The sequence below is a fragment of the Hypanus sabinus genome, unplaced genomic scaffold (assembly GCF_030144855.1).
Source record: "Hypanus sabinus isolate sHypSab1 unplaced genomic scaffold, sHypSab1.hap1 scaffold_695, whole genome shotgun sequence".
NCBI classification, from domain to species: domain Eukaryota; kingdom Metazoa; phylum Chordata; class Chondrichthyes; order Myliobatiformes; family Dasyatidae; genus Hypanus; species Hypanus sabinus.
Window position 1 is genome coordinate 109,610 of NW_026781547.1, and position 27,466 is coordinate 137,075.

Consider the following 27,466-nt stretch of genomic DNA (forward strand, 5'->3'; position numbering starts at 1 on the left):
TGATCCGACGAGGGACGTCTGTACTCGCTGGAATTCAGAAGGACGAGGGGGGGGGGGGGATCTCATTGAAACCTGTCGAACATTGAAAAGCCCAGACAGAGTGGATGTGGAAAGGATGTTTCCCATGGTGGGGGAGTCCGGGACGAGAGGGCACAGCTTCAGGATAGAGGGGCGCCCTTTCAAAACAGAGGTGCGGAGAAATTTCTTCAGCCAGAGGGTGGTGAATTTGTTGCCACGTGCAGGGGTGGGGGCCGGGTCGTTGGGTGTACTTAAGGCAGAGATTGGCAGGTTCTTGTCTGGACGCAACATCAAAGGTGACGGGGGGGGGGTTGGTGGGGGAAGGCCGGGGAGAGTTGCTGAGGAGGGAAAAAAGGATCGGCCATGATTGAATGGCGGAGCAGACTCGATGGGCCAAATGGCCTAATTCTGCTCCTTTGTCTTGTGATGGTGTAGGGTGACATATAGAGCCAGAGGCCCTCCGTTGGTTGACCAGGGATATTGTGTCCTGGCTGTCTAGCTACTCAAGCCTGGGCAGGACGATACGGAGAGCGGGCTGTTCCCTGTGTATCAGGCTCCCCCTCTCCACGCAGACGATGAACCCAGAGGAACGGCAGAGACCGATACGGTCCGGCACCGGGAGTCGCCGGTCAGCGTCGAACTCGACGTCGGACTGCCTCAGGGACTCCAGCTCCGGATTTTCCCCCTCGGTGTTCACTCCCGGAGCCTCCCCTGCGAGAGGGCACAGCGGAGGTTTGAGATCAGAGTTTTCCCTCCCCCGGATGAGCTGCCGACCGCAGCCCGACGAGCCCCGTCCGCCCGGAGCGACTGTAGAGGCCAAGTCATTGGGCACACTTAAAGTGGAGGTCGAAAAGGATAGAAGAGATCAATAGAAACTTCACTGGTCCCAAAGGAAATTACAGCGGCACAGTAGCACAGATACGGAGATCACAGATGTACAAGTGTTGGAAGAAAAGTAACATAAGATGTAGATTAAGATAAAACAAGCCGATGATCACAAGATTTGCAAGTTTGCACTGATAAGTTTGTACAAGAGTTACCGTGATTTCATACACACATGGTGCATGTTCACAGATAAGAACTGACGGTAATATTTCACAGGGTGTCTGTGATAGCAGGGTGTGGTAAACAGAGCTCTGGTTAATAACAGTCTAACGGCAGAGGGGGGGAGTCATCACTCCCCTGGCTGTAGGTTGACTCATTATAGAGCCCGATGGCCGAGGGTCAGAATCACCTCATTTATCGCTCTTTGGAGCAGCGCAGTTGTCTCAGTCTGTTACTGAAAGTGCTCCCTCTGTTCAGCCAAGGCGGCACGCAGAGGGTGGGAAACATCGTCCGGAATTGCCGGGATTTTCCGGAGGGTCCCTTGTTCCACCACGGCCTCCGGTGTGTCCGGTTCGACTCCTACAACAGAGCCAGCCTTTCCTATCAGTTTATCGAGCCTGTTGGCATCACCCCGTGTCGATGCCATTGCCCTAGCTCACCACCGCGTGGAAGATTGTCCTGGTGACGACGGACCGGTAGAACGTGTGAGGGAGAGGCCTGCACACTCTGAAGGACCTCGGTCTCCTCAGGAAGTGGAGGCGGCTCCGGCCCTTCTTGTGCACAGCCTCTGTCAGAATAAAAGGTTAGGATAAGAGGTGGTTTTCGAGAGATATTGAGGCAGCAAGTAACCTTTGATGCCCTTTCCAAATGTACCGAGAGCTGGCAGAATGACAGACTCTGCCGGTGAGCTTGGGAACCCCCGATCCCCTTTCTCTGCTTCCTCCCCACCCCGTCAGTAACCGTCCGTCACTCTGTGAAACCAACGCCACGTGCAGGACACTGATGCTTGACATCACCTGGCTTCTCACTCGCGAGGTTGCCTGAGACCATCTGCCAACGCGGTGCGGACAGCGGGCTGGTAAATCTGGCGGGTGAGAAGGAGGTTGGGGAACAGCGGGGGACGGCTGCGGGACGGGTGGAAGAGAAAGGGTGACATGGTGGGGTGAGTGCAGACACACACCCGGCCCCGAGACATCAGGCAGGGTCACTTGATTCCAGACAATTGGTTTATTGATCATTACAGAATGTCTCTCTGGTGCTTCCCTCTCCCTTCCCTCTCCCTTCCCCTTTTCCCAACCATGATTCACCCCCTTTCCCTTCCCCTTTCCACAACCATGATGACCCCTCTCCCTTTCCCTTTTCCCCAACCATGATTCCCCCTCTCCCTTACCCCTTTCCCAACCATGATTCCCCCCCTCCCTTCCCCTTTTCCCAACCATGATTCCCCTCTCCCTTCCCCTTTCCCCAACCATGATTCCCCCTCTCCCTTCCCCTTTTCCCAACCATGATTCCCCCTCTCCCTTCTCCTTTCCCCAACCATGATTCCCCCTCTCCCTTCCCCCAACCATGATTCCCCTCTCCCTTCCCCTTTTCCCAACCAGGATTCCCCCTCTCCCTTCCCCTTTCCCCAACCATGATTCCCCCTCTCCCTTCTCCTTTCCCCAACCATGATTCCCCCTCTCCCTTCTCCTTTCCCCAGCCATGATTCCCCTCTCCCTTCCCCTTTTCCCAACCAGGATTCCCCCTCTCCCTTCTCCTTTCCCCAACCATGATTCCCCCTCTCCCTTCCCCCAACCATGATTCCCCTCTCCCTTCCCCTTCCCCAACCATGATTCCCCTCTCCCTTCCCCTTCCCCAACCATGATTCCCCCTCTCCCTTCCCCTTTTCCCAACCATGATTTCCCTCTCCCTTCCCCTTTCCCCAACCACAATTCCCCTCTCCCTTCCCCTTTCCCCAACCATGATTCCCCCTCTCCCTTCCCCTTGCCCCAACTATGATTCCCCCCTCTCCCTTCCCCTTTTCCCAACCATGATTCCCCTCTCCCTTCCCCTTTCCCCAAACATGATTCCCCTCTCCCTTCCCCTTTCCCCAAACATGATTCCCCTCTCCCTTCCCCTTTTCCCAACCATGATTCCCCCTCTCCCTTCCCCTTTTCCCAACCACGATTCCCCCCTCTCCCTTCCCCTTTTCCCAGCCATGATTCCCCCTCTCCCTTCCCCTTTTCCCAACCGATTCCCCCTCTCCCTTCCCCTTTTCCCAACCATGATTCCCCCTATCCCTTCCCCTTTCCCCAAACATGATTCCCCCTCTCCCTTCCCCTTTTCCCAACCATGATTCCCCTCTCCCTGCCCCTTTTCCCAACCATGATTCCCCTCTCCCTTCCCCTTTTCCCAACCATGATTCCCCTCTCCCTGCCCCTTTTCCCAACCATGATTCCCCTCTCCCTGCCCCTTTTCCCAACCATGATTCCCCCTATCCCTTCCCCTTTCCCCAAACATGATTCCCCCTCTCCCTACCCCTTTCCCCGAACATGTTTCCCCCTATCTCTTCTCCTTTCCCCAAACATGATTCCCCTCTCCATTCCCCTTTTCCCAAACATGATTCCCCTCTCCCTTCCCCTTTCCCCAGCCATGATTCCCCTCTCCCTTCCCCTTTCCCCAGCCATGATTCCCCTCTCCCTTCCCCTTTCCCCAGCCATGATTCCCCTCTCCCTCCCCCTTCCCACTCTCTCAGTCCACAACAGAGACCCACATCAGAATCAGGTTTACCATCGCTCACTCATGCCATGAAATTCGTTCCTTCTTTGTAGTAGGACTGCAGCGCGATGCGTACAATTACTATGGTTCTGTGCAAAAGTCCTGGGCCCCCTGGCTATGCCTGAGACTGCGGTGCGCCTCTCTGAATCTCTGCTAACGTTCTGTCGGCACCTCTCTCTCTCTCTCCCCTGCAGGACACAACCTCGGGGGGCCGTACTGGCTGACCCTCTCGCCGATGTACATCTGGATTCTGATCTTCTTCACCCGGCCGCACAAGGAGGAACGCTTCCTCTTCCCCATCTACCCGCTCTTCTGCCTCTGCGGGGCCGTGGCCCTTGCTGCGGTACAGGTCAGTGGCCGGAGATTCAGACCGATCGCTGAAGGTGCCGGAGGAACCAGGTGTCAGTCCGATCCCGTCTCAGAGATAAGGTGCAAGGGACAGTTATTACCGGAGGAGGAACTCTTCAGGGCTTGGCGGCAGCTAGGGGACAATCCACATCGGGCCGAGTCCCGCCAGCGTCCTGCCCGCGTTCCTTCGGTGAGGGGGGGGGGGAGTGAAGTTATCCCCGCTGGTTTAAGAGCCTGATTGTTGAGGGGTAATAACTGTTCCTGAACCTGGTGGTGTAGGTCCTGAGGCTCCTGTACCTCCTTCCTGATGGTTGAGGGGTAGTAACTGTCCCTGAAACCGGTGGTGTGGGTCCTGACGCTCCTGCACCTCCTTCCTGATAGTTGAGGGGTGATAACTGTCCCTGAACCTGGTGGTGTGGGTCCTGAGGCTCCTGTACCTCCTTCCTGATGGTTGAGGGGTAATAACTGTTCCTGAACCTGGTGGTGTGGGTCCTGAGGCTCCTGTACCTCCTTCCTGATGGTTGAGGTGTGATAACTGTCCCTGAACCTGGTGGTGTGGGTCCTGAGGCTCCTGTACCTCCTTCCTTATGGTTGAGGGGTGATAACTGTCCCTGAACCTGGTGGTGTGGGTCCTGAGGCTCTGGTACCTCCTTCCTGATGGTTGAGGGGTGATAACTGTTCCTGAACCTGGTGGTGTGGGTCCTCAGGCTCCTGTACCTCCTTCCTGATCATTGAGGTGTGATAACTGTCCCTGAAACCGGTGGTGTGGGTCCTGAGGCTCCTGTACCTCCTTCCTGATGGTTGAGGGGTGATAACTGTTCTTGAAACTGGTAGTGTGGGTCCTGGGGCTCCTGTACCTCCTTCCTGATGGTTGAGGTGTAATAACTGTCCCTGAACCTGGAGGTGTGGGTCCTGAGGCTCCTGTACCTCCTTCCTGATGGTTGAGGTGTGATAACTGTCCTTGAACCTGGTGGTGTGGGTCCTGAGGCTCCTGTACCTCCTTCCTGATGGTTGAGGGGTGATAACTGTCCCTGAACCTAGTGGTGTGGGTACTGAGGCTCCTGTACCTCCTTCCTGATGGTTGAGGGGTGATAACTGTTCATGAAGCTGGTGGTGTGGGTCCTGAGGCTCCTGTACCTCCTTCCTGATGGTTGAGGGGTGATAACTGTCCCTGAAGCTGGTGGTGTGGGTCCTGAGGCTCCTGTACCTCCTTCCTGATGGTTGAGGGGTGATAACTGTTTCCGAACCTGGTGGTGCCGGTCCTGAGGCTCCTGTAACTCCATCCTGATGGTTGAGGGTAAATAACTGTCCCTAAACCTGGTGGTGTGGGTCCTGAGGCTCCTGTACCTCCTTCCTGATGGTTGAGGGGTAATAACTGTCCCTGAACCTGGTGGTGCCGGTCCTGAGGCTCCTGTACCTCCTTCCGGATGGTTGAAGGGTGATAACTGTCCCTGAACCTGGTGGTGCCGGTCCTGAGGCTCCTGTACCTCCTTCCTGATGGTTGAAGGGTGATAACTGTCCCTGAACCTGGTGGTGCCGGTCCTGAGGCTCCTGTACCTACCTTCCTGATGGTTGAGGGGTGATAACTGTCCCTGAACCTGGTGGTGTGGGTCCTGAGGCTCCTGTACCTCCTTCATGATGGTTGAAGGGTGATAACTGTCCCTGAACCTGGTGGTGCCGGTCCTGAGGCTCCTGTACCTCCTTCCTGATGGTTGAGGGGTGATAACTGTCCCTGAACCTGGTGGTGTGGGTCCTGAGGCTTCTGTACCTCCTTCCTGATGGTTGAGGGGTAATAACTGTCCCTGAACCTGGTGGTGTGGGTCCGGAGGCTCCTGTACCTCCTTCCTGATGGTTGAGAGGTGATAACTGTTCCTGAACCTGGTGGTGTGGGTCCTGAGGCTCCTGTACCTCCTTCCTGATGGTTGAGGGGTAATAACTGTCCCTGAACCTGGTGGTGTGGGTCCTGAGGCTCCTGTACCTCCTTCCTGATGGTTGAGGTGCAATAACTGTCCCTGAACCTGGTGGTGTGGGTCCTGAGGCTCCTGTACCTCCTTCCTGATGGTTGAAGGGTGATAACTGTCCCTGAACCTGGTGGTGCGGGTCTTCAGGCTCCTGTACCTCCTTCCTGATGGTTGAGGGGTGATAACTGTCCCTGAACCTGGTGGTGCCGGTCCTGAGGCTCCTGTACCTCCTTCCTGATGGTTGAGGGGTGATAACTGTCCCTGAAGCTGGTGGTGTGGGTCCTGAGGCTCCTGTACCTCCTTCCTGATGGTTGAGGGGTAATAAATGTCCCTGTACCAGGTGGTGTGGGTCCTGAGGCTCCTGTACCTCCTTCCTGATGGTTGAGGGTTAATAATTGTCCCTGGTGGTGTGGGTCCTGAGGCTCCTGTACTTCCTTCCTGATGGTTGAGGGGTAATAACTGTCCCTGAACCTGGTGGTGTGGGTCCTGAGGCTCCTGTACCTCCTTCCTGATGGTTGAGGGGTGATAACTGTCCCTGAACCTGGTGGTGCCGGTCCTGAGGCTCCTGTACCTCCTTCCTGATGGTTGAGAGGTAATAACTGTCCCTGAACCTGGTGTTGTGGGTCCTGAGGCTCCTGTACCTCCTTCCTGATGGTTGAGGGGTGATAACTGTCCCTGAACCTGGTGGTGTGGGTCCTGAGGCTCCTGTACCTCCTTCCTGATGGTTGAGGGGTAATAACGGTCCCTGAACCTGGTGGTGTGGGTCCTGAGGCTCCTGTACCTCCTTCCTGATGGTTGAGGGGTGATAACTGTCCCTGAACCTGGTGGTGCCGGTCCTGAGGCTCCTGTACCTCCTTCCGGATGGTTGAGGGGCGATAACTGTCCCTGAACCTGGTGGTGTGGGTCCTGAGGCTCCTGTACCTCCTTCCTGATGGTTGAAGGGTGATAACTGTCCCTGAACCTGGTGGTGCCGGTCCTGAGGCTCCTGTACCTCCTTCCTGATGGTTGAAGGGTGATAACTGTCCCTGAACCTGGTGGTGCCGGTCCTGAGGCTCCTGTACCTCCTTCCTGATGGTTGAAGGGTGATAACTGTCCCTGAACCTGGTGGTGTGGGTCCTGAGGCTCCTGGACCTCCTTCATGATGGTTGAAGGGTGATAACTGTCCCTGAACCTGGTGGTGCCGGTCCTGAGGCTCCTGTACCTCCTTCCTGATGTTTGAGGGGGTAATAACTGTTTCTGAACCTGGTGGTGCCGGTCCTGAGGCTCCTGTACCTCCTTCCTGATGGTTGAGGGGTAATAACTGTCCCTGAACCTGGTGGTGTGGGTCCTCAGGCTCCTGTACCTCCTTCCTGATGGTTGAGGGGTAATAACTGTCCCTGAACCTGGTGGTGCCGGTCCTGAGGCTCCTGTACCTCCTTCCTGATGGTTGAGGGTTAATAATTGTCCCTGGTGGTGTGGGTCCTGAGGCTCCTGTACCTCCTTCCTGATGGTTGAGGGGTAATAACTGTCCCTGAACCTGGTGGTGCCGGTCCTGAGGATCCTGTACCTCCTTCCTGATGGTTGAGGAATGATAACTGTCCCTGAACCTGGTGGTGTGAGTCCTGAGGCTCCTGTACCTCCTTCCTGATGGTTGAAGGGTGATAACTGTCCCTGAACCTGGTGGTGCCGGTCCTGAGGCTCCTGTACCTCCTTCCTGATGGTTGAGGGGGATAACTGTCCCTGAACCTGGTGGTGCCGGTCCTGACTGAGGCTCCTGTACATCCTTCCCGATGGTTGAGGGGTAATAACTATCCCTGAACCTGGTGGTGTGAGTCCCGAGGCTCCTGTACCTCCTTCCTGATGGTTGAAGGGTGATAACTGTCCCTGAACCTGGTGGTGTGAGTCCCGAGGCTCCTGTACCTCCTTCCTGATGGTTGAAGGGTGATAACTGTCCCTGAACCTGGTGGTGTGGGTCCTGAGGCTCCTGTACCTCCTTCCTGATGGTTGAGGGGTAATAACTGTCCCTGAACCTGGTGGTGCCGGTCCTGAGGCTCCTGTACCTCCTTCCGGATGGTTGAAGGGTGATAACTGTCCCTGAACCTGGTGGTGCCGGTCCTGAGGCTCCTGTACCTCCTTCCTGATGGTTGAAGGGTGATAACTGTCCCTGAACCTGGTGGTGCCGGTCCTGAGGCTCCTGTACCTACCTTCCTGATGGTTGAGGGGTGATAACTGTCCCTGAACCTGGTGGTGTGGGTCCTGAGGCTCCTGTACCTCCTTCATGATGGTTGAAGGGTGATAACTGTCCCTGAACCTGGTGGTGCCGGTCCTGAGGCTCCTGTACCTCCTTCCTGATGGTTGAGGGGTGATAACTGTCCCTGAACCTGGTGGTGTGGGTCCTGAGGCTTCTGTACCTCCTTCCTGATGGTTGAGGGGTAATAACTGTCCCTGAACCTGGTGGTGGGTCCGGAGGCTCCTGTACCTCCTTCCTGATGGTTGAGAGGTGATAACTGTTCCTGAACCTGGTGGTGTGGGTCCTGAGGCTCCTGTACCTCCTTCCTGATGGTTGAGGGGTAATAACTGTCCCTGAACCTGGTGGTGTGGGTCCTGAGGCTCCTGTACCTCCTTCCTGATGGTTGAGGAATGATAACTGTCCCTGAACCTGGTGGTGGTGGGTCCTGAGGCTCCTGTACCTCCTTCCTGATGGTTGAGGTGCAATAACTGTCCCTGAACCTGGTGGTGTGGGTCCTGAGGCTCCTGTACCTCCTTCCTGATGGTTGAAGGGTGATAACTGTCCCTGAACCTGGTGGTGCGGGTCTTCAGGCTCCTGTACCTCCTTCCTGATGGTTGAGGGGTGATAACTGTCCCTGAACCTGGTGGTGCCGGTCCTGAGGCTCCTGTACCTCCTTCCTGATGGTTGAGGGGTGATAACTGTCCCTGAAGCTTGTGGTGTGGGTCCTGAGGCTCCTGTACCTCCTTCCTGATGGTTGAGGGGTGATAACTGTTTCCGAACCTGGTGGTGCCGGTCCTGAGGCTCCTGTAACTCCATCCTGATGGTTGAGGGTAAATAATTGTCCCTGAAACTGGTGGTGTGGGTCCTGAGGCTCCTGTACCTCCTTCCTGATGGTTGAGGGGTAATAAATGTCCCTGTACCAGGTGGTGTGGGTCCTGAGGCTCCTGTACCTCCTTCCTGATGGTTGAGGGTTAATAATTGTCCCTGGTGGTGTGGGTCCTGAGGCTCCTGTACTTCCTTCCTGATGGTTGAGGGGTAATAACTGTCCCTGAACCTGGTGGTGTGGGTCTGAGGCTCCTGTACCTCCTTCCTGATGGTTGAGGGGTGATAACTGTCCCTGAACCTGGTGGTGCCGGTCCTGAGGCTCCTGTACCTCCTTCCTGATGGTTGAGAGGTAATAACTGTCCCTGAACCTGGTGTTGTGGGTCCTGAGCTCCTGTACCTCCTTCCTGATGGTTGAGGGGTGATAACTGTCCCTGAACCTGGTGGTGTGGGTCCTGAGGCTCCTGTACCTCCTTCTGATGGTTGAGGGGTAATAACGGTCCCTGAACCTGGTGGTGTGGGTCCTGAGGCTCCTGTACCTCCTTCCTGATGGTTGAGGGGTGATAACTGTCCCTGAACCTGGTGGTGCCGGTCCTGAGGCTCCTGTACCTCCTTCCGGATGGTTGAGGGGCGATAACTGTCCCTGAACCTGGTGGTGTGGGTCCTGAGGCTCCTGTACCTCCTTCCTGATGGTTGAAGGGTGATAACTGTCCCTGAACCTGGTGGTGCCGGTCCTGAGGCTCCTGTACCTCCTTCCTGATGGTTGAAGGGTGATAACTGTCCCTGAACCTGGTGGTGCCGGTCCTGAGGCTCCTGTACCTCCTTCCTGATGGTTGAAGGGTGATAACTGTCCCTGAACCTGGTGGTGTGGGTCCTGAGGCTCCTGGACCTCCTTCATGATGGTTGAAGGGTGATAACTGTCCCTGAACCTGGTGGTGCCGGTCCTGAGGCTCCTGTACCTCCTTCCTGATGTTTGAGGGGGTAATAACTGTTTCTGAACCTGGTGGTGCCGGTCCTGAGGCTCCTGTACCTCCTTCCTGATGGTTGAGGGGTAATAACTGTCCCTGAACCTGGTGGTGTGGGTCCTGAGGCTCCTGTACCTCCTTCCTGATGGTTGAGGGGTAATAACTGTCCCTGAACCTGGTGGTGCCGGTCCTGAGGCTCCTGTACCTCCTTCCTGATGGTTGAGGGTTAATAATTGTCCCTGGTGGTGTGGGTCCTGAGGCTCCTGTACCTCCTTCCTGATGGTTGAGGGGTAATAACTGTCCCTGAACCTGGTGGTGCCGGTCCTGAGGATCCTGTACCTCCTTCCTGATGGTTGAGGAATGATAACTGTCCCTGAACCTGGTGGTGTGAGTCCTGAGGCTCCTGTACCTCCTTCCTGATGGTTGAAGGGTGATAACTGTCCCTGAACCTGGTGGTGCCGGTCCTGAGGCTCCTGTACCTCCTTCCTGATGGTTGAGGGGGATAACTGTCCCTGAACCTGGTGGTGCCGGTCCTGAGGCTCCTGTACATCCTTCCCGATGGTTGAGGGGTAATAACTATCCCTGAACCTGGTGGTGTGAGTCCCGAGGCTCCTGTACCTCCTTCCTGATGGTTGAAGGGTGATAACTGTCCCTGAACCTGGTGGTGTGAGTCCCGAGGCTCCTGTACCTCCTTCCTGATGGTTGAAGGGTGATAACTGTCCCTGAACCTGGTGGTGTGGGTCCTGAGGCTCCTGTACCTCCTTCCTGATGGTTGAGGGGTGATAACTGTCCCTGAACCTGGTGGTGCCGGTCCTGAGGCTCCTGTACCTCCTTCCTGATGGTTGAGGGGTGATAACAGTACCTGAACCTGGTGGTGCCGGTCCTGAGGCTCCTGTACCTCCTTCCTGATGGTTGAGGGGTGATAACTGTCCCTGAACCTGGTGGTGTGGGTCCTGAGGCTCCTGTACCTCCTTCCTGATGGTTGAGGGGTGATAACTGTCCCTGAACCTGGTGGTGTGGGTCCTGAGGCTCCTGTACCTCCTTCCTGATGGTTGAGGGGTGATAACTGTCCCTGTACCTGGTGGTGCCGGTCCTGAGGATCCTGTACCTCCTTCCTGATGGTTGAGGGGTGATAACTGTCCCTGAACCTGGTGGTGTGGGTCCTGAGGCTCCTGTACCTCCTTCCTGATGGTTGAGGGGTGATAACTGTCCCTGAACCTGGTGGTGTGGGTCCTGAGGCTCCTGTACCTCCTTCCTGATGGTTGAGGGGTAATAACTGTCCCTGAACCTGGTGGTGTGGATCCGGAGGCTCCTGTATCTCCTTCCTGATGGTTGAGGGGTGATAACTGTTCCTGAACCTGGTGGTGTGGGTCTGAGACTCCTGTACCTCCTTCCTGATGGTTGAGGGGTAATAACTGTCCCTGAACCTGGTGGTGTGGGTCCTGAGACTCCTGTACCTCCTTCCTGATGGTTGAGGGGTAATAACTGTCCCTGAACCTGGTGGTGTGGGTCCGGAGGCTCCTGTACCTCCTTCCTGATGGTTGAGGGGTAATAACTGTCCCTGAACCTGGTGGTGCCGGTCCTGAGGCTCCTGTACCTCCTTCCGGATGGCGGCGGTGTGAATATCACGCTGTATTTAACGATTAACTTGACCTTGTGGTTGTTGAGCTCATCAGATTCAGGGGGAAATGACACGATTGAGCATGTTTTGCGTTTCCGGAAGTCTGGAGTTTAGTTCGAGCTGCGAACGAGCGATCTGCCCAGTGAGGGATTTTCTTGTCGACTTTTGCGGGACACGTGGTGACGCGAGGGGAGTCTGGGGCTCCCTCCGGACCGACAGGGTGAAGGAGTTGGAGTGAACTGTGGCGTTTTAGTTAACTGAAGCCCAATTGTACAAGGTGGCACATTCCGTCACGGGTAAAACCCCCTCAGCTGTTGAGTGTGTCTACGGGAACCGCTGTAGTGAGAAAACAGCGTCCATCGTCAGGGAGTTCCTCCGCCACCCCCCCCCCCCCACCTCCCTGCTCACTCTCTCTCCTCCCTTCTGTTACACCCTGAGACGGTGTTTTAATTTTAGCCATTGTGGTTTATAGATAATTGACAATAATGACAGGAGTAGGCCATTCGGCCCTTCGAGCCAGCACTGCCGTTCACTGTTCATCCACAATCAGTAACCCCGTTCCTGCCCTCTCCGCATATCCCCTGACTCCGCTATCTTTAAGAGCTCTATCTATCTCTCTCTTGAAAGCATCCAGAGACTTGGCCTCCACTGCCTCCTGAAGCAGAGCTTTCCATAGATCCACCACTCTCTGGGTGAAAAAGTTTTTCCTCAACTCCATTCTAAATGGCCCCCTACCCCTTATTCTTAAACTGTGGCCTCTGGTTCTGGACTCACCCATCAGCGGGAACATGCTTCCTGCCTCTAGCGCGTCCAATCCCTTAATCATCTTATATGTTTCAATCAGATCCCCTCTCGTCCTTCTAAATTCCAGTGTATACAAGCCCAGTCGCTCCAATCTTTCAACATATGACAGTCCCGTCATTCTGGGAATCACCTCGTGAACCTACACTGCACTCCCTCAATAGCAAGAATGTCCCTCCTCAAATCTGGAGACCAAAACTGCACACAATACTCCAGGCGGGGTCTCACCAGGGCCCTGTACAGCTGCAGAAGGATCTCTTTGCTCCTATATTCAACTCCCCTTGTTATGAGGCCAACATGCCATCAGTTTTCTTCACTGCCTGCTGTACCTGCATGCTTGCTTTCAGTGACTGATGTACAAGAACACCTAGATCTCGTTGTACTTCCCCTTTTCCTAACTTGACACCATTCAGATAGAAACGCACACAAAACGCTGGTGGAACACAGCAGGTCAGGCAGCGTCTATAGGGAGAAGCACTGTCGACGTTTTGGGCCGAGACCCTTCGTCAGCCCTGAACAACTTGTGTGTGTTGCTTGAGTTTCCAGCTTTGGCAGATTTCCTCGTCCAGACAGTGATCTGTTTGGTCAGACAGTCCTCGTGCAGCAAGAGAGAAGCTTTCACTGACTGAACCTTTCTTTCCTCCCCCCGCCCCACCGTCTCTCCGACAGAAATCCTACCACTTCCTGTTCCACCGATACCGGCCAGAGCACTACACCATCTCCTCCAACTGGCTGGCCTTGGGCACGGTCGGCCTCTTCGGACTGCTGTCCCTTTCCCGCTCCGTGGCGCTGTTCAGAGGTCAGTAGCTGGGCGGTTACGCTTTCGTCCTTGTCAGGTGGGGGGGGGGGGGGGGGAAGGGGGAAGGAGTCAGAGGCCATTTGGCCCGTCAACCTACCAATCCATCGGCCTTAAGAAACGGCATAAAGACTCAGCCTCTGTAGCCGCCTGCGGCGACGAATTCCGCAGATGCTCCACTCTCCGGCTGAAGAAACTCTCCCCCCCCCCCCCCCACCTCATCTCCGTTCTTCCGAGGCCTGTGCTGCCCCACCCTCCTCTCCGCATCCGCCCCATCGAGGCCCCTTCACCGTCCGGTCGGTCAACCCCTCGTTCTTCTGATCCCGGAGCCGTCAAACGCTCCTCACGCGACGGGGCCTTTCAATCCCGGAAATCACTTCCACGGACCGAGTGAGGCCCCGCCACCTCGACATGTCCCACTGCCCATCTGTACAAATTCTTCCAGAGTGTGTGGAGAAACCTCCGGAACCGTTGTAAAACCGTCAACCACCGTGTCCGGAGCCGGCCAGAAGCCTTAGTGTTGGGCCGCAGTTTCAGTTAGGGAGGTGGTTTATGAAGAATCCGGCCGGGGGATCCCACCGCGTTGTCTCTCTGTGTGTCTTTACAGGCTACCATGCGCCCCTGGACCTTTACCCAGAGTTCCAGCGGATCGCCTCCGACCCAGGCACCCACACGGTCCCCGAGGGAAGGCCGGTCAACGTCTGCGTTGGGAAGGAGTGGCACCGCTTCCCGGGCAGCTTCCTCTTACCCGACAAGTGAGCAGCTCCTGCATTTCTCAAATGATGCGCCACTTCTGTCGGGCGCGGGCCTCGAATTATCAAAGTTCGCACTTTTATCTCTCCATCTTTCTTTTTCTCCCTTCACTGTCCCTCTCCCCTTCTCTCTCTCCACTCAATCCTCCCTCCCCACTTTCTTCCTCTTCCTTCCTCCCCTTTCTCTCTCTCCCTCTGTCTCTGCATCTCCGTCTCTCTCTCTCCTCTTCTTCCCTTCCCTCCCTCCCTCCCTCCCTGTCTCTGTTTCTCTTTCTTTCTCTCTGACTTTCTTTCTGTCTCTCCCTGTCTCACTCCTCTCTGTCCTCTTTTTCTCCCTTCACCCTCTCTCCTTCTCTCTCTCCACTCTCAATTCCCCCCTCCCTCCCCCTCTCCTCCCCACTCTCCCCTCCCCACTTTCTTTCTGTTCCTCTCTCTCTCCCTCCACTATCCCTCTCCCCTTCTCTCCTCCCTCCCTCTCTGTCACTGCCTCTCTCTCTCTCTCTGCTTCCACCGTCTCTCCCTGTCTCTCTCTCTTCCTCTCTCTCCACTCTCAATCCCCCCTCTCCTCCCCACTCTCCCCTTTTTTCTCTCCCCTCCCCACTTTCTTTCTGTTCCTCTCTCTCTCTCTCTCCACTATCCCTCTCCCCTTCTCTCCTCCCCCTCCCTCTCTCTGCTGACCTCTCTCTCTCTTTCTCTGCTTCCACCGTCTCTTCCTGTCTCTCTCGCCACTCTCAATCCCCCTTCCCCCTCTCTCCTCGCCCTCTCCTCCCCTTCCCCCTCGCCCTCTCCTCCCCTTCCCCCTCTCTCCTCGCCCTCTCCTCCCCCTTCCCCCCTCTCTCCTCGCCCTCTCCTCCCCCTTCCCCCTCTCTCCTCGCCCTCTCCTCCCCCTTCCCCCTCTCTCCTCGCCCTCTCCTCCCCCTTCCCCCTCTCTCCTCGCCCTCTCCTCCCCTCTCCTCGCCCTCTCCTCCCCCTTCCCCCTCTCCTCACCCTCTCCTCCCCCTTCCCCCTCTCACCCTCTCCTCCCCCTTCCCCCTCTCTCCTCGCCCTCTCCTCCCCCTTCCCCCTCTCTCCTCGCCCTCTCCTCCCCCTTCCCCCTCTCTCCTCGCCCTCTCCTCCCCCTTCTCCCTCCCCTCTCCACCCTCTCCACCCCTCTCCTCCCCTCCTCTCCCCCCTCTCATCCCCTCTCCTCCCTTCTCTCCTCCCCTCTCCTCCTCTCCCTCCCCTCTCCCCCTCTCCTCCCTCCTCTCCTACCCCTTCTCTGTAAATTCTCAACGGGAATCCCTCACTCTCCATCAATGGGAGTTCATAAGGACACGATAACGTACGAAATCGGAACAGGAGTCGGCCACCCGGCCCATCGAGCCTGCCCCGTTTCCGTGCTGTAATTGTTATATGGTTGTATGTCCCTGTGCTGCCGCTGCCTTGTTAAGGCCATCCCCCCCCTACTGGGGCGCAGATCACCGACTGCGGCTTGTCCTGGGCCAGTCTTTCAATTTCCCCCGCGCCCGTCGTCTCGGCGTATGTAGGAGCTTCTGTCGCCGCGGCTGACGTTGGTTCTTCGACGGGCGGAATAAAGACCCGTGCCCTTCCTCCCCCCCCCCCCCACAGCTGGCAGCTGCAGTTTGTCGCCTCTGAGTTCCGCGGGCAGCTCCCAAAGCCCTTCGCCAAAGGACCCAAAGCAACTCGAATTCATCCCACTGACATGAACGACCAAAACCTCGAAGCGCCCTCTCGATACGTAAGTGACTGTTGTGTGTGTTTATCGGAAAGATGAAGTGGGGGGGGTGGGGGGGAATCTCATTGAAAGGCCTGGACACAGAGTAGATGTGGAAAGGATGTTTCCCATGGGGGGGGAGTCTAGGACGAGAGGGCACAGCCTCAGGATAGAGGGGCGCCCTTTCAAAGCAGGGATGTCTTTAGCCAGAGGGTGGTGAATCTGTGGAGGCCAGGTCGTTGGGGGTATTTAAGGCAGAGATTGACAGGTTCTTGATTAGACAGGACATCAAAGGTTAGAGGGAGAAGGCCGGGAACTGGGGTTGAGGAGGAGATGGAAAAATAAGGATCAGCCATGATTGAATGGCGGAGCAGACTCGATGGGCCAGACGGCCTAATTCTGCTCCCACAAAATGCTGGTGGAACGCAGCAGGCCCGGCAGCATCTATAGGGAGAAGCACTGTCGACGTTTCGGGCCGAGACCCTTCGTCAGGACTAGGACCTGAGGCTCCTGTACCTCCTTCCTGATGGTTGAGGGGTGATAACTGTCCCTGAACCTGGTGGTGTGGGTCCTGAGGCTCCTGTACCTCCTTCCTGATGGTTGAGGGGTAATAACTGTCCCTGAACCTGGTGGTGTGGGTCCTGAGGCTCCTGTACCTCCTTCCTGATGGTTGAGGGGTAATAACTGTCCCTGAACCTGGTGGTGTGGGTCCTGAGGCTCCTGTACCTCCTTCCTGATGGTTGAGGGGTAATAACTGTCCCTGAACCTGGTGGTGTGGGTCCTGAGGCTCCTGTACCTCCTTCCTGATGGTTGAGGGGTAATAACTGTCTCTGAACCTGGTGGTGTGGGTCCTGAGGCTCCTGTACCTCCTTCCTGATGGTTGAGGGGTAATAACTGTCCCTGAACCTGGTGGTGTGGGTCCTGAGGCTCCTGTACCTCCTTCCTGATGGTTGAGGGGTAATAACTGTCCCTGAACCTGGTGGTGTGGGTCCTGAGGCTCCTGTACCTCCTTCCTGATGGTTGATGGGTAATAACTGTCCCTGAACCTGGTGGTGTGGGTCCTGAGGCTCCTGTACCTCCTTCCTGATGGTTGATGGGTAATAACTGTCCATGAACCTGGTGGTGTGGGTCCTGAGGCTCCTGTACCTCCTTCCTGATGGTTGATGGGTAATAACTGTCCCTGAACCTGGTGGTTTGGGTCCTGAGGCTCCTGTACCTCCTTCCTGATGGTTGAGGGGTAATAACTGTCCCTGAACCTGGTGGTGTGGGTCCTGAGGCTCCTGTACCTCCTTCCTGATGGTTGAGGGGTAATAACTGTCCCTGAACCTGGTGGTGTGGGTCCTGAGGCTCCTGTACCTCCTTCCTGATGGTTGAGGGGTGATAACTGTCCCTGAACCTGGAGGTGTGGGTCCTGAGGCTCCCGTACCTCCTTCCTGGTGGCAGCAAGTTCTGGTGGTGGGACGATGGACACCGCTTTCCTGAAAGAATGCTCCATGTAGACCTGCTCAGTGGTGGGGAGAGCTTCGCCCTTGATGGACTGGGCCGTGTCCACTACTTTTTTGTCGGATTTTCCGTACAGGGGGCACTCATGCTCCCGTTACCAGGGCTGTGATGCAGCCATCCGATATTCTCCACCACACATCTGCAGAAGTTGGCCAAAGTTCTGGATGACGTGCCGAATCTTTGCAAGCTCCTGAGAAAGGAGGGAAGGCCAAGCTGTAGTCGATGGACGGGCACCTCGGCATGAGCTGGGCCTTTCTGGCGAGCCGGCGGTCAAGCAAGTTGGCAGGGCTGGGTCCAGCACGCCGGCGGAGAGGGAAACGTTATACCTCCGCTCAGACCCGCCGAGCTTCTCTTCTCATTCCGGCAGGGCTCCCGCGCCGGTCTCGCGCCTGACACTGGAGAATCTGACATTTACCGGCCCCTCGCAGTCCGCAGAGGAATCTGCTGACGTCCGTCTCGGCAACCAGCTGAGTGAGCTTGTACAGACACGCGGAGAGATAGATCCCAGAGGAAATTTACCGCCTCATGAGTGCACAGATGTACAGATGTTGGAAGAGAGGTGAAATGGGATGTACAAGATAAAACAAGCTGATGATCACAAGATTTGCAAGTTCGCACTGATAAGTTTGTACAAGAGTTACCGTGATTTCATACACGCATGGTGCATGTCCACAGATAAGAATTGACGGTAATATTTCACAGGGTCTGTGATAGCAGTGTGTGGTAAACAGAGCTCTGGTTAATAACAGTCTAACGGGGGAGGGGGGGGAGTCATCACTCCCCCGGCTGTAGGTTGACTCATTATAGAGCCCGATGGCCGAGGGTCAGAATCACCTCATTTATCGCTCTTTGGAGCAGCGCGGTTGTCTCAGTCTGTTACTGAAAGTGCTCCCTCTGTTCAGCCAAGGCGGCACGCAGAGGGTGGGAAACATCGTCCGGAATTGCCGGGATTTTCCGGAGGGTCCCTTGTTCCACCACGGCCTCCGGTGTATTCAGTTCGACTCCTGTAACAGAGCCAGTCTTTCCTATCAGTTTATCGAGCCTGTTGGCATCACCCCGTGTTGATGCCATTGCCCCAGCTCACCACCGGGTGGAAGATTGTCCTGGTGACGACGGACCGGTAGAACGTGTGAGGGAGAGGCCTGCACACTCCAAAGGACCTCAGTCTCCTCAGGAAGTGGAGGCGACTCTGGCCCTTCTTGTACACAGCCTCTGTGTTGGTGCTCCATTCAAGTCTGTCTTCCAGGTTCCCCCCCCCCCAGGAACCTGGAGATCCTCACCCCATCCACGTCCTCACCGTCAATAGTAACAGGGAGCAGTACAGGCTTAGTCTTCCTAAAATCCATCACCATCTCCTTTGCCTTACTGATACTGAGCTGCAGATGATTCAGCTTGCACCATTTGACAAAGTCCTCCCCCAGGACCCTGCCGATGACGTGACTCAGTGTTGTATCTCAAGTCCAGTGCACGTTTCTTCTCAGACGCGATGTTCCCCTTCCTGCTGGTTTTCACTTCAGCGGGATTGTGATCAGTACCATGGTACTGTGAGCGGCAACAGGCCCCATGTAGAAAAGTACAGTCCGGAGACAGGCCCTTCGGCCCATCAAAGAGAGGATGGGCCGAGCTTGGGGAGGGTCGGGCGAGGACGGTCCCGGAAGCGAAAGAGTTAACGCGTGAGGGGCGTTTTAATGACTTTGGGCCTGTACTCGCTGCAGTTTAGAATCATGGGGGGGGTGCGGGGAAGTGGGGGACTGCGTTGAAACTTATGTAACACTGACAGGCCGAGATCGAGGCGGTGTGGAGAGGATGTTTCCTATAGTGGGGGAGTCTAGGACCAGAGGACACAGATAGAGTGGATGTGGAGAGAATGTTTCCTATAGTGGGGGAGTCTAGGACCAGAGGACACAGATAGAGTGGATGTGGAGAGGATGTTTCCTATAGTGGGGGAGTCTAGGACCAGAGGACACAGATAGAGTGGATGCTGAGAGGATGTTTCCTATAGTGGGGGGGTCGAGGACCAGAGGGCACAGATAGAGTACATGTGGAGAGGATGTTTCCTATAGTGGGGGAGCCTAGGACCAGAGGACACAGATATAGTGGATGTGGAGAGGATGTTTCCTATGGTGGGAGAGTCTAGGTCCAGAGGACACAGGTAGAGTGGATGTGGAGAGGATGTTTCCTATAGTGAGGGAGTCTGGGACCAGAGGACACAGATAGAGTGGATGTGGAGAGGATGTTTCCTATAGTGGGGGAGTCTAGGACCAGAGGACACAGATAGAGTGTATGTGGAGAGGATGTTTCCTATAGTGGGGGAGTCTAGGACCAGAGGACACAGATAGAGTGGGTGTGCAGAGGATGTTTCCTATAGTGGGGGAGTCTAGGACCAGAGGACACAGATAGAGTGGATGTGGAGAGGATGTTTCCTATAGTGGGGGAGTCTAGGACCAGAGGACACAGATATATTGGATGTGGAGAGGATGTTTCCTATAATGGGGGAGTCTGGGAACAGAGGGCACAGATAGAGTGGATGTGGAGAGGATGTTTCCTATAGTGGGGGAGTCTGGGACCAGAGGGCACAGATATATTGGATGTGGAGAGGATGTTTCCTATAATGGGGGAAGTCTGGGAACAGAGGGCACAGATAGAATGGATGTGGAGAGGATGTTTCCTATAGTGGGGGAGTCTACGACCAGAGGACACAGATAGAGTGGATGTGGAGAGGATGTTTCCTATCGTGAGGAAGTCTAGGTCCAGAGGACACAGATAGAGTGGATGTAGAGAGGATGTTTCTTATAGTGGGGGAGTCTCGGACCAGAGGACACAGATAGAGTGGGTGTGGAGAGAATGTTTCCTATAGCGGGGAAGTCTGGGACCCGAGAACACAGATAGAGTGGATGTGGAGAGGATGTTTCCTGTAGTGGGGGAGTCTGGGACCAGAGGACACAGATAGAGTGAGTGTGGAGTGGATGTTTCCTGTAGTGGGGGAGTCTAGGACCAGAGGCCACAGATAGAGTGGATGTGGAGAGGACGTTTCCTATAGTGGGGGAGTCTAGGACCAGAGGACACAGATAGAATGGATGTGGAGAGGACGTTTCCTATAGTGGGGGAGTCTAGGACCAGAGGACACAGATAGAGTGAGTGTGGAGAGGATGTTTCCTATAGTGGGGGAGTCTGGGACCAGTGGACACAGATAGAGTGGATGTGGAGAGGATGTTTCTGTAGTGGGGGAGTCTAGGACCAGAGGACACAGATAGAGTGAGTGTGGAGAGGATGTTTCCTATAGTGCGGGAGTCTAAGACCAGAGGACACAGATAGAGTGGATGAGGAGAGGATGTTTCCTATAGTGGGGGAGCCTAGGACCAGAGGACATAGATAGAGTGGATGTGGAGAGGATGTTTCCTAGAGTTGGGGTGTCTAGGACCAGAGGACACAGATAGAGTGGATGTGGAGAGGATGTTTCCTATAGTGGGGGAATCTAGGACCAGAGGACACAGACAGAGTGGGTGTGGAGAGGATGTTTCCTATAGTGGGGGAGTCTAGGACCAGAGGACACCGATAGAGTGGATGTAGAGAGGATGTTTCCTATAGTGGGGGAGCCTAGGACCAGAGGATACAGATATAGTGGATGTGGAGAGGATGTTTCCTATAGTGGGGGAGTCTGGGACCAGAGGGCACAGATATATTGGATGTGGAGAGGATGTTTCCTATAGTGGGGGAGTCTAGGACCAGAGGACACAGATAGAGTGGATGCTGAGAGGATGTTTCCTATAGTGGGGGGGTCGAGGACCAGAGGGCACAGATAGAGTACATGTGGAGAGGATGTTTCCTATAGTGGGGGAGCCTAGGACCAGAGGACACAGATATAGTGGATGTGGAGAGGATGTTTCCTATGGTGGGAGAGTCTAGGTCCAGAGGACACAGGTAGAGTGGATGTGGAGAGGATGTTTCCTATAGTGAGGGAGTCTGGGACCAGAGGACACAGATAGAGTGGATGTGGAGAGGATGTTTCCTATAGTGGGGGAGTCTAGGACCAGAGGACACAGATAGAGTGTATGTGGAGAGGATGTTTCCTATAGTGGGGGAGTCTAGGACCAGAGGACACAGATAGAGTGGGTGTGGAGAGGATGTTTCCTATAGTGGGGGAGTCTAGGACCAGAGGACACAGATAGAGTGGATGTGGAGAGGATTTTTCCTATAGTGGGTAGTCTAGGACCAGAGGACACAGATATATTGGATGTGGAGAGGATGTTTCCTATGGTGGGAGAGTCTCTGTCCAGAGGCCACAGATAGAGTGGATGTGGACAGGATGTTTCCTATAGTGGGGGAGTCTGGGACCAGAGGACACAGATAGAGTGGATGTGGAGAGGATGTTTCCTATGGTGGGAGAGTCTAGGTCCAGAGGACACAGATAGAGTAGATGTGGAGAGGATGTTTCCTATAGTGAGGGAGTCTGGGACCAGAGGACACAGATAGAGTGGATGTGGAGAGGATGTTTCTATAGTGGGGGAGTCTAGGACCAGAGGACACAGATAGAATGGATGTGGAGAGGATGTTTCTATAGTGGGGGAGTCTAGGACCAGAGGACACAGATAGAATGGATGTGGAGAGGACGTTTCCTATAGTGGGGGCGTCTAGTACCAGAGGACACAGATAGAGTGGATGTGGAGAGGATGTTTCCTATAGTGGGGGAGTCTAGGACCAGAGGACACTGATAGAGTGGATGTGGAGAGGATGTTTCTTATAGTGTGGGAGCCTAGGACCAGAGGACACCGATATAGTGGATGTGGAGAGGATGTTTCCTATAGTGGGGGAGTCTGGGAACAGAGGGCACAGATATAGTGGATGTGGAGAGGATGTTTCCTATGGTGGGAGAGTCTAGGTCCAGAGGACACAGATAGAGTGGATGTGGAGAGGATGTTTCCTATAGTGAGGGAGTCTGGGACCAGAGGACACAGATAGAGTGGATGTGGAGAGGATGTTTCTATAGTGGGGGAGTCTAGGACCAGAGGACACAGATAGAATGGATGTGGAGAGGATGTTTCCTATGGTGGGGGAGTCTAGGACCAGAGGACACAAATAGAATGGATGTGGAGAGGACGTTTCCTATAGTGGGGGAGTCTAGGACCAGAGGACACAGATAGAGTGGATGTAGAGAGGATGTTTCCTATAGTGGGGGAGCCTAGGACCAAAGGATGCAGATATAGTGGATGTGCAGAGGATGTTTCCTAGAGTGGGGGAGTCTAGGACCAGAGGACACAGATAGAGTGGGTGTGGAGAGGATGTTTCCTATAGTGGGGGTGTCTAGGACCAGAGGACACAGATAGAGTGGATGTGGAGAGGATGTTTCCTAGAGTGGGGGAGTCTAGGACCAGAGGACACAGATAGAGTGGATGTGGAGAGGATGTTTCCTACAGTGGGGGAGTCTAGGACCAGAGGACACAGACAGAGTGGGTGTGGAGAGGATGTTTCCTATAGTGGGGGAGTCTAGGACCAGAGGACACCGATAGAGTGGATGTAGAGAGGACGTTTCCTATAGTGAGGGAGTCTGGGACCAGAGGACACAGATAGAGTGGATGTGGAGAGGATGTTTCTATAGTGGGGGAGTCTAGGACCAGAGGACACAGATAGAATGGATGTGGAGAGGATGTTTCTATAGTGGGGGAGTCTAGGACCAGTGGACACAGATAGAATGGATGTGGAGAGGACGTTTCCTATAGTGGGGGAGTCTAGTACCAGAGGACGCAGATAGAGTGGATGTGGAGAGGATGTTTCATATAGTGGGGGAGTCTAGGACCAGAGGACAGAGATAGAGTGGATGTGGAGAGGATGTTTCCTATAGTGGGGGAGTCTAGGACCAGAGGACACAGATAGAGTGGATGTGGAGAGGATGTTTCCTATAGTCGGGGAGTCTAGTACCAGAGGACACCGATAGAGTGGATGTAGAGAGGATGTTTCCTATAGTGCGGGAGCCTAGGACCAGAGGATACAGATGTAGTGGATATGGAGAGGATGTTTCCTATAGTGGGGGAGTCTGCGACCAGAGGGAACAGATATATTGGATGTGGAGAGGATGTTTCTGTAGTGGGGGAGTCTAGGTCCAGAGGCCACAGATACAGTGGATGTGGAAAGGATGTTTCCTATAGTGGGGGAGTCTAGGTCCAGAGGCCACAGATAGAGTGGATGTGGAGAGGATGTTTCCTATAGTGGGGGTGGCTAGGACCAGAGGACACCGATATAGTGGATGTGGAGAGGATGTTTCCTATAGTGGGGGAGTCTGGGAACAGAGGGCACAGATATAGTGGATGTGGAGAGGATGTTTCCTATGGTGGGAGAGTCTAGGTCCAGAGGACACAGGTAGAGTGGATGTGGAGAGGATGTTTCCTATAGTGAGGGAGTCTAGTACCAGAGGACACAGATAGAGTGGATGTGGAGAGGATGTTTCTATAGTGGGGGAGCCTAGGACCAGAGGACACAGATAGAATGGATGTGGAGAGGACGTTTCCTATAGTGGGGGAGTCTAGTACCAGAGGACACAGATAGAGTGGATGTGGAGAGGATGTTTCCTATCGTGGGGGAGTCTAGGACCAGAAGAGACTGATAGAGTGGATGTGGAGAGGATGTTTCCTATAGTGGGGGTGGCTAGAACCAGAGGACACCGATATAGTGGATGTGGAGAGGATGTTTCCTATAGTGGGGGAGTCTGGGAACAGAGGACACAGATAGAGTGGATGTGGAGAGGATGTTTCTATAGTGGGGGTGTCTAGGACCAGAGGACACAGATAGAATGGATGTGGAGAGGATGTTTCTATAGTGGGGGAGTCTAGGACCAGAGGACACAGATAGAATGGATGTGGAGAGGACGTTTCCTATAGTGGGGGAGTCTAGGACCAGAGGACACAGATAGAGTGAGTGTGGAGAGGATGTTTCCTATAGGGGGGGAGTCTGGGACCAGTGGACACAGATAGAGTGGATGTGGAGAGGATGTTTCTGTAGTGGGGGAGTCTAGGACGAGAGGACACAGATAGAATGGATGTGGAGAGGACGTTTCCTATAGTGGGGGAGTCTAGGACCAGAGGACACAGATAGAGTGAGCGTGGAGAGGATGTTTCCTATAGTGGGGGAGTCTAAGACCAGAGGACACAGATAGAGTGGATGAGGAGAGGATGTTTCCTATAGTGGGGGAGCCTAGGACCAGAGGACATAGATAGAGTGGGTGTGGAGAGGATGTTTCCTATAGTGGGGGAGTCTAGGACCAGAGGACACAGATAGAGTGGACGTGGAGAGGATGTTTCCTAGAGTAGGGGAGTCTAGGACCAGAGGACACAGATAGAGTGGATGTGCAGAGGATGTTTCCTATAGTGGGGGAGTCTAGGACCAGAGGACACAGACAGAGTGGGTGTGGAGAGGATGTTTCCTATAGTGGGGGAGTCTAGGACCAGAGGACACCGATAGAGTGGATGTAGAGAGGATGTATCCTATAGTGGGGGAGCCTAGGACCAGAGGATTCAGATATAGTGGATGTGGAGAGGATGTTTCCTATAGTGTGGGAGTCTGGGACCAGAGGGCACAGATATATTGGATGTGGAGAGGATGTTTCCTATAGTGTGAGTCTAGGTCCAGAGGCCACAGGTAGAGTGGATGTGGAGAGGATGTTTCCTATAGTGGGGGAGTCTGGGAACAGAGGGCACAGATATAGTGGATGTGGAGAGGATGTTTCCTATAGTGGGGGAGTCTGGGAACAGAGGGCACAGATATAGTGGATGTGGAGAGGATGTTTCCTATGGTGGGATAGTCTAGGTCCAGAGGACACAGATAGAGTGGATGTGGAGAGGATGTTTCCTATAGTGGGGGAGTCTGGGAACAGAGGGCACTGATATAGTGGATGTGGAGAGGATGTTTCCTATGGTGGGATAGTCTAGGTCCAGAGGACACAGATAGAGTGGATGTGGAGAGGATGTTTCCTATAGTGAGGGAGTCTGGGACCAGAGGACACAGATAGAGTGGATGTGGAGAAGATGTTTCTATAGTGGGGGAGTATAGGACCACAGATAGAATGGATGTGGAGAGGATGTTTCTATAGTGGGGGAGTCTAGGACCAGAGGACACAGATAGAATGGATGTGGAGAGGACGTTTTCTATAGTGGGGGAGTCTAGGACCAGAGGACACAGATAGAGTGGTTGTGGAGAGGATGTTTCCTATAGTGGGGGAGTCTGGGACCAGAGGGCACTGATAGAGTGGGTGTGGAGAGGATGTTTCCTATAGTGGGGAGTCTAGGATCAGAGGACACAGATAGAGTGGATGTGGAGAGGATGTTTCCTATAGTGTGAGTCTAGGACCAGAGGACACAGATAGAGTGGGTCTGGAGAGGATGTTTCCTATAGTGGGGGAGTCTAGGACCAGAGGACACATATAGAGTGAGTGTGGAGGGGATGTTTCCTATAGTGGGGGAGTCTAGGACCAGAGGACACAGACGGAGTGGGTGTGGAGAGGATGTTTCCTATAGCAGGGTAGTCTAGGACCAGAGGACACTGATAGAATGGATGTGGAGAGCATGTTCCTATGGTCGGGGAGTCCAGGACCAGAGGACACAGATAGAGTGGATGTGGAGAGGATGTTTCCCGGACTGGGGGAGTCTAGGAACAGGGGACACAGATAGATTGGATGTAGAGAGGATGTTTCCCGGACTGGGGGAGTCCAGGACCAGAGGACACAGATAGAGTGGATGTGGAGAGGATGTTTCCTATAGTAGGGGAGTCCAGGACCAGAGGGCACAAATAGAGTGGATGTAGAGATGATGTTTCTTATAGTGGGGGAGTCTCGGACCAGAGGACACAGATAGAGTGGGTGTGGAGAGGATGTTTCCTATCGTGGGGGAGTCTAGGACCAGAAGAGACTGATAGAGTGGATGTGGAGAGGATGTTTCCTATAGTGGGGGTGGCTAGGACCAGAGGACACCGATATAGTGGATGTGGAGAGGATGTTTCCTATAGTGGGGGAGTCTGGGAACAGAGGACACAGATAGAGTGGATGTGGAGAGGATGTTTCTATAGTGGGGGTGTCTAGGACCAGAGGACACAGATAGAATGGATGTGGAGAGGATGTTTCTATAGTGGGGGAGTCTAGGACCAGAGGACACAGATAGAATGGATGTGGAGAGGACGTTTCCTATAGTGGGGGAGTCTAGGACCAGAGGACACAGATAGAGTGAGTGTGGAGAGGATGTTTCCTATAGGGGGGGAGTCTGGGACCAGTGGACACAGATAGAGTGGATGTGGAGAGGATGTTTCTGTAGTGGGGGAGTCTAGGACCAGAGGACACAGATAGAATGGATGTGGAGAGGACGTTTCCTATAGTGGGGGAGTCTAGGACCAGAGGACACAGATAGAGTGAGTGTGGAGAGGATGTTTCCTATAGTGGGGGAGTCTAAGACCAGAGGACACAGATAGAGTGGATGAGGAGAGGATGTTTCCTATAGTGGGGGAGCCTAGGACCAGAGGACATAGATAGAGTGGGTGTGGAGAGGATGTTTCCTATAGTGGGGGAGTCTAGGACCAGAGGACACAGATAGAGTGGACGTGGAGAGGATGTTTCCTATAGTGGGGGAGTCTAGGACCAGAGGACACCGATAGAGTGGATGTAGAGAGGATGTTTCCTATAGTGGGGGAGCCTAGGACCAGAGGATACAGATATAGTGGATGTGGAGAGGATGTTTCCTATAGTGGGGGAGTCTGGGACCAGAGGGCACAGATATATTGGATGTGGAGAGGATGTTTCCTATAGTGTGAGTCTAGGTCCAGAGGCCACAGGTAGAGTGGATGTGGAGAGGATGTTTCCTATAGTGGGGGAGTCTGGGAACAGAGGGCAAAGATATAGTGGATGTGGAGAGGATGTTTCCTATAGTGGGGGAGTCTGGGAACAGAGGGCACAGATATAGTGGATGTGGAGAGGATGTTTCCTATGGTGGGATAGTCTAGGTCCAGAGGACACAGATAGAGTGGATGTGGAGAGGATGTTTCCTATAGTGGGGGAGTCTGGGAACAGAGGGCACTGATATAGTGGATGTGGAGAGGATGTTTCCTATGGTGGGATAGTCTAGGTCCAGAGGACACAGATAGAGTGGATGTGGAGAGGATGTTTCCTATAGTGAGGGAGTCTGGGACCAGAGGACACAGATAGAGTGGATGTGGAGAAGATGTTTCTATAGTGGGGGAGTATAGGACCACAGATAGAATGGATGTGGAGAGGATGTTTCTATAGTGGGGGAGTCTAGGACCAGAGGACACAGATAGAATGGATGTGGAGAGGACGTTTTCTATAGTGGGGGAGTCTAGGACCAGAGGACACAGATAGAGTGGGTGTGGAGAGGATGTTTC

The 27,466-nt window shown here is 54.4% G+C and overlaps 1 protein-coding gene across 1 annotated transcript in view; it reads left to right on the forward strand.

Annotated features, from left to right (window-relative positions):
• LOC132389891 (alpha-1,2-mannosyltransferase ALG9-like) overlaps window positions 1-15,613 on the forward strand; it is a gene marked incomplete at its 3' end in the record, with an annotated part of 123,834 nt that extends 108,221 nt beyond the window's left edge. Inside the window, exons 6-9 of the mRNA XM_059962452.1 lie at window positions 3,795-3,949; window positions 12,997-13,126; window positions 13,731-13,878; window positions 15,484-15,613. Coding sequence (XP_059818435.1) covers window positions 3,795-3,949; window positions 12,997-13,126; window positions 13,731-13,878; window positions 15,484-15,613 — 563 coding nt within the window. The remainder of the gene's footprint in view (window positions 1-3,794; window positions 3,950-12,996; window positions 13,127-13,730; window positions 13,879-15,483) is intronic.
• Between the last annotated feature and the right edge of the window lie 11,853 nt (window positions 15,614-27,466).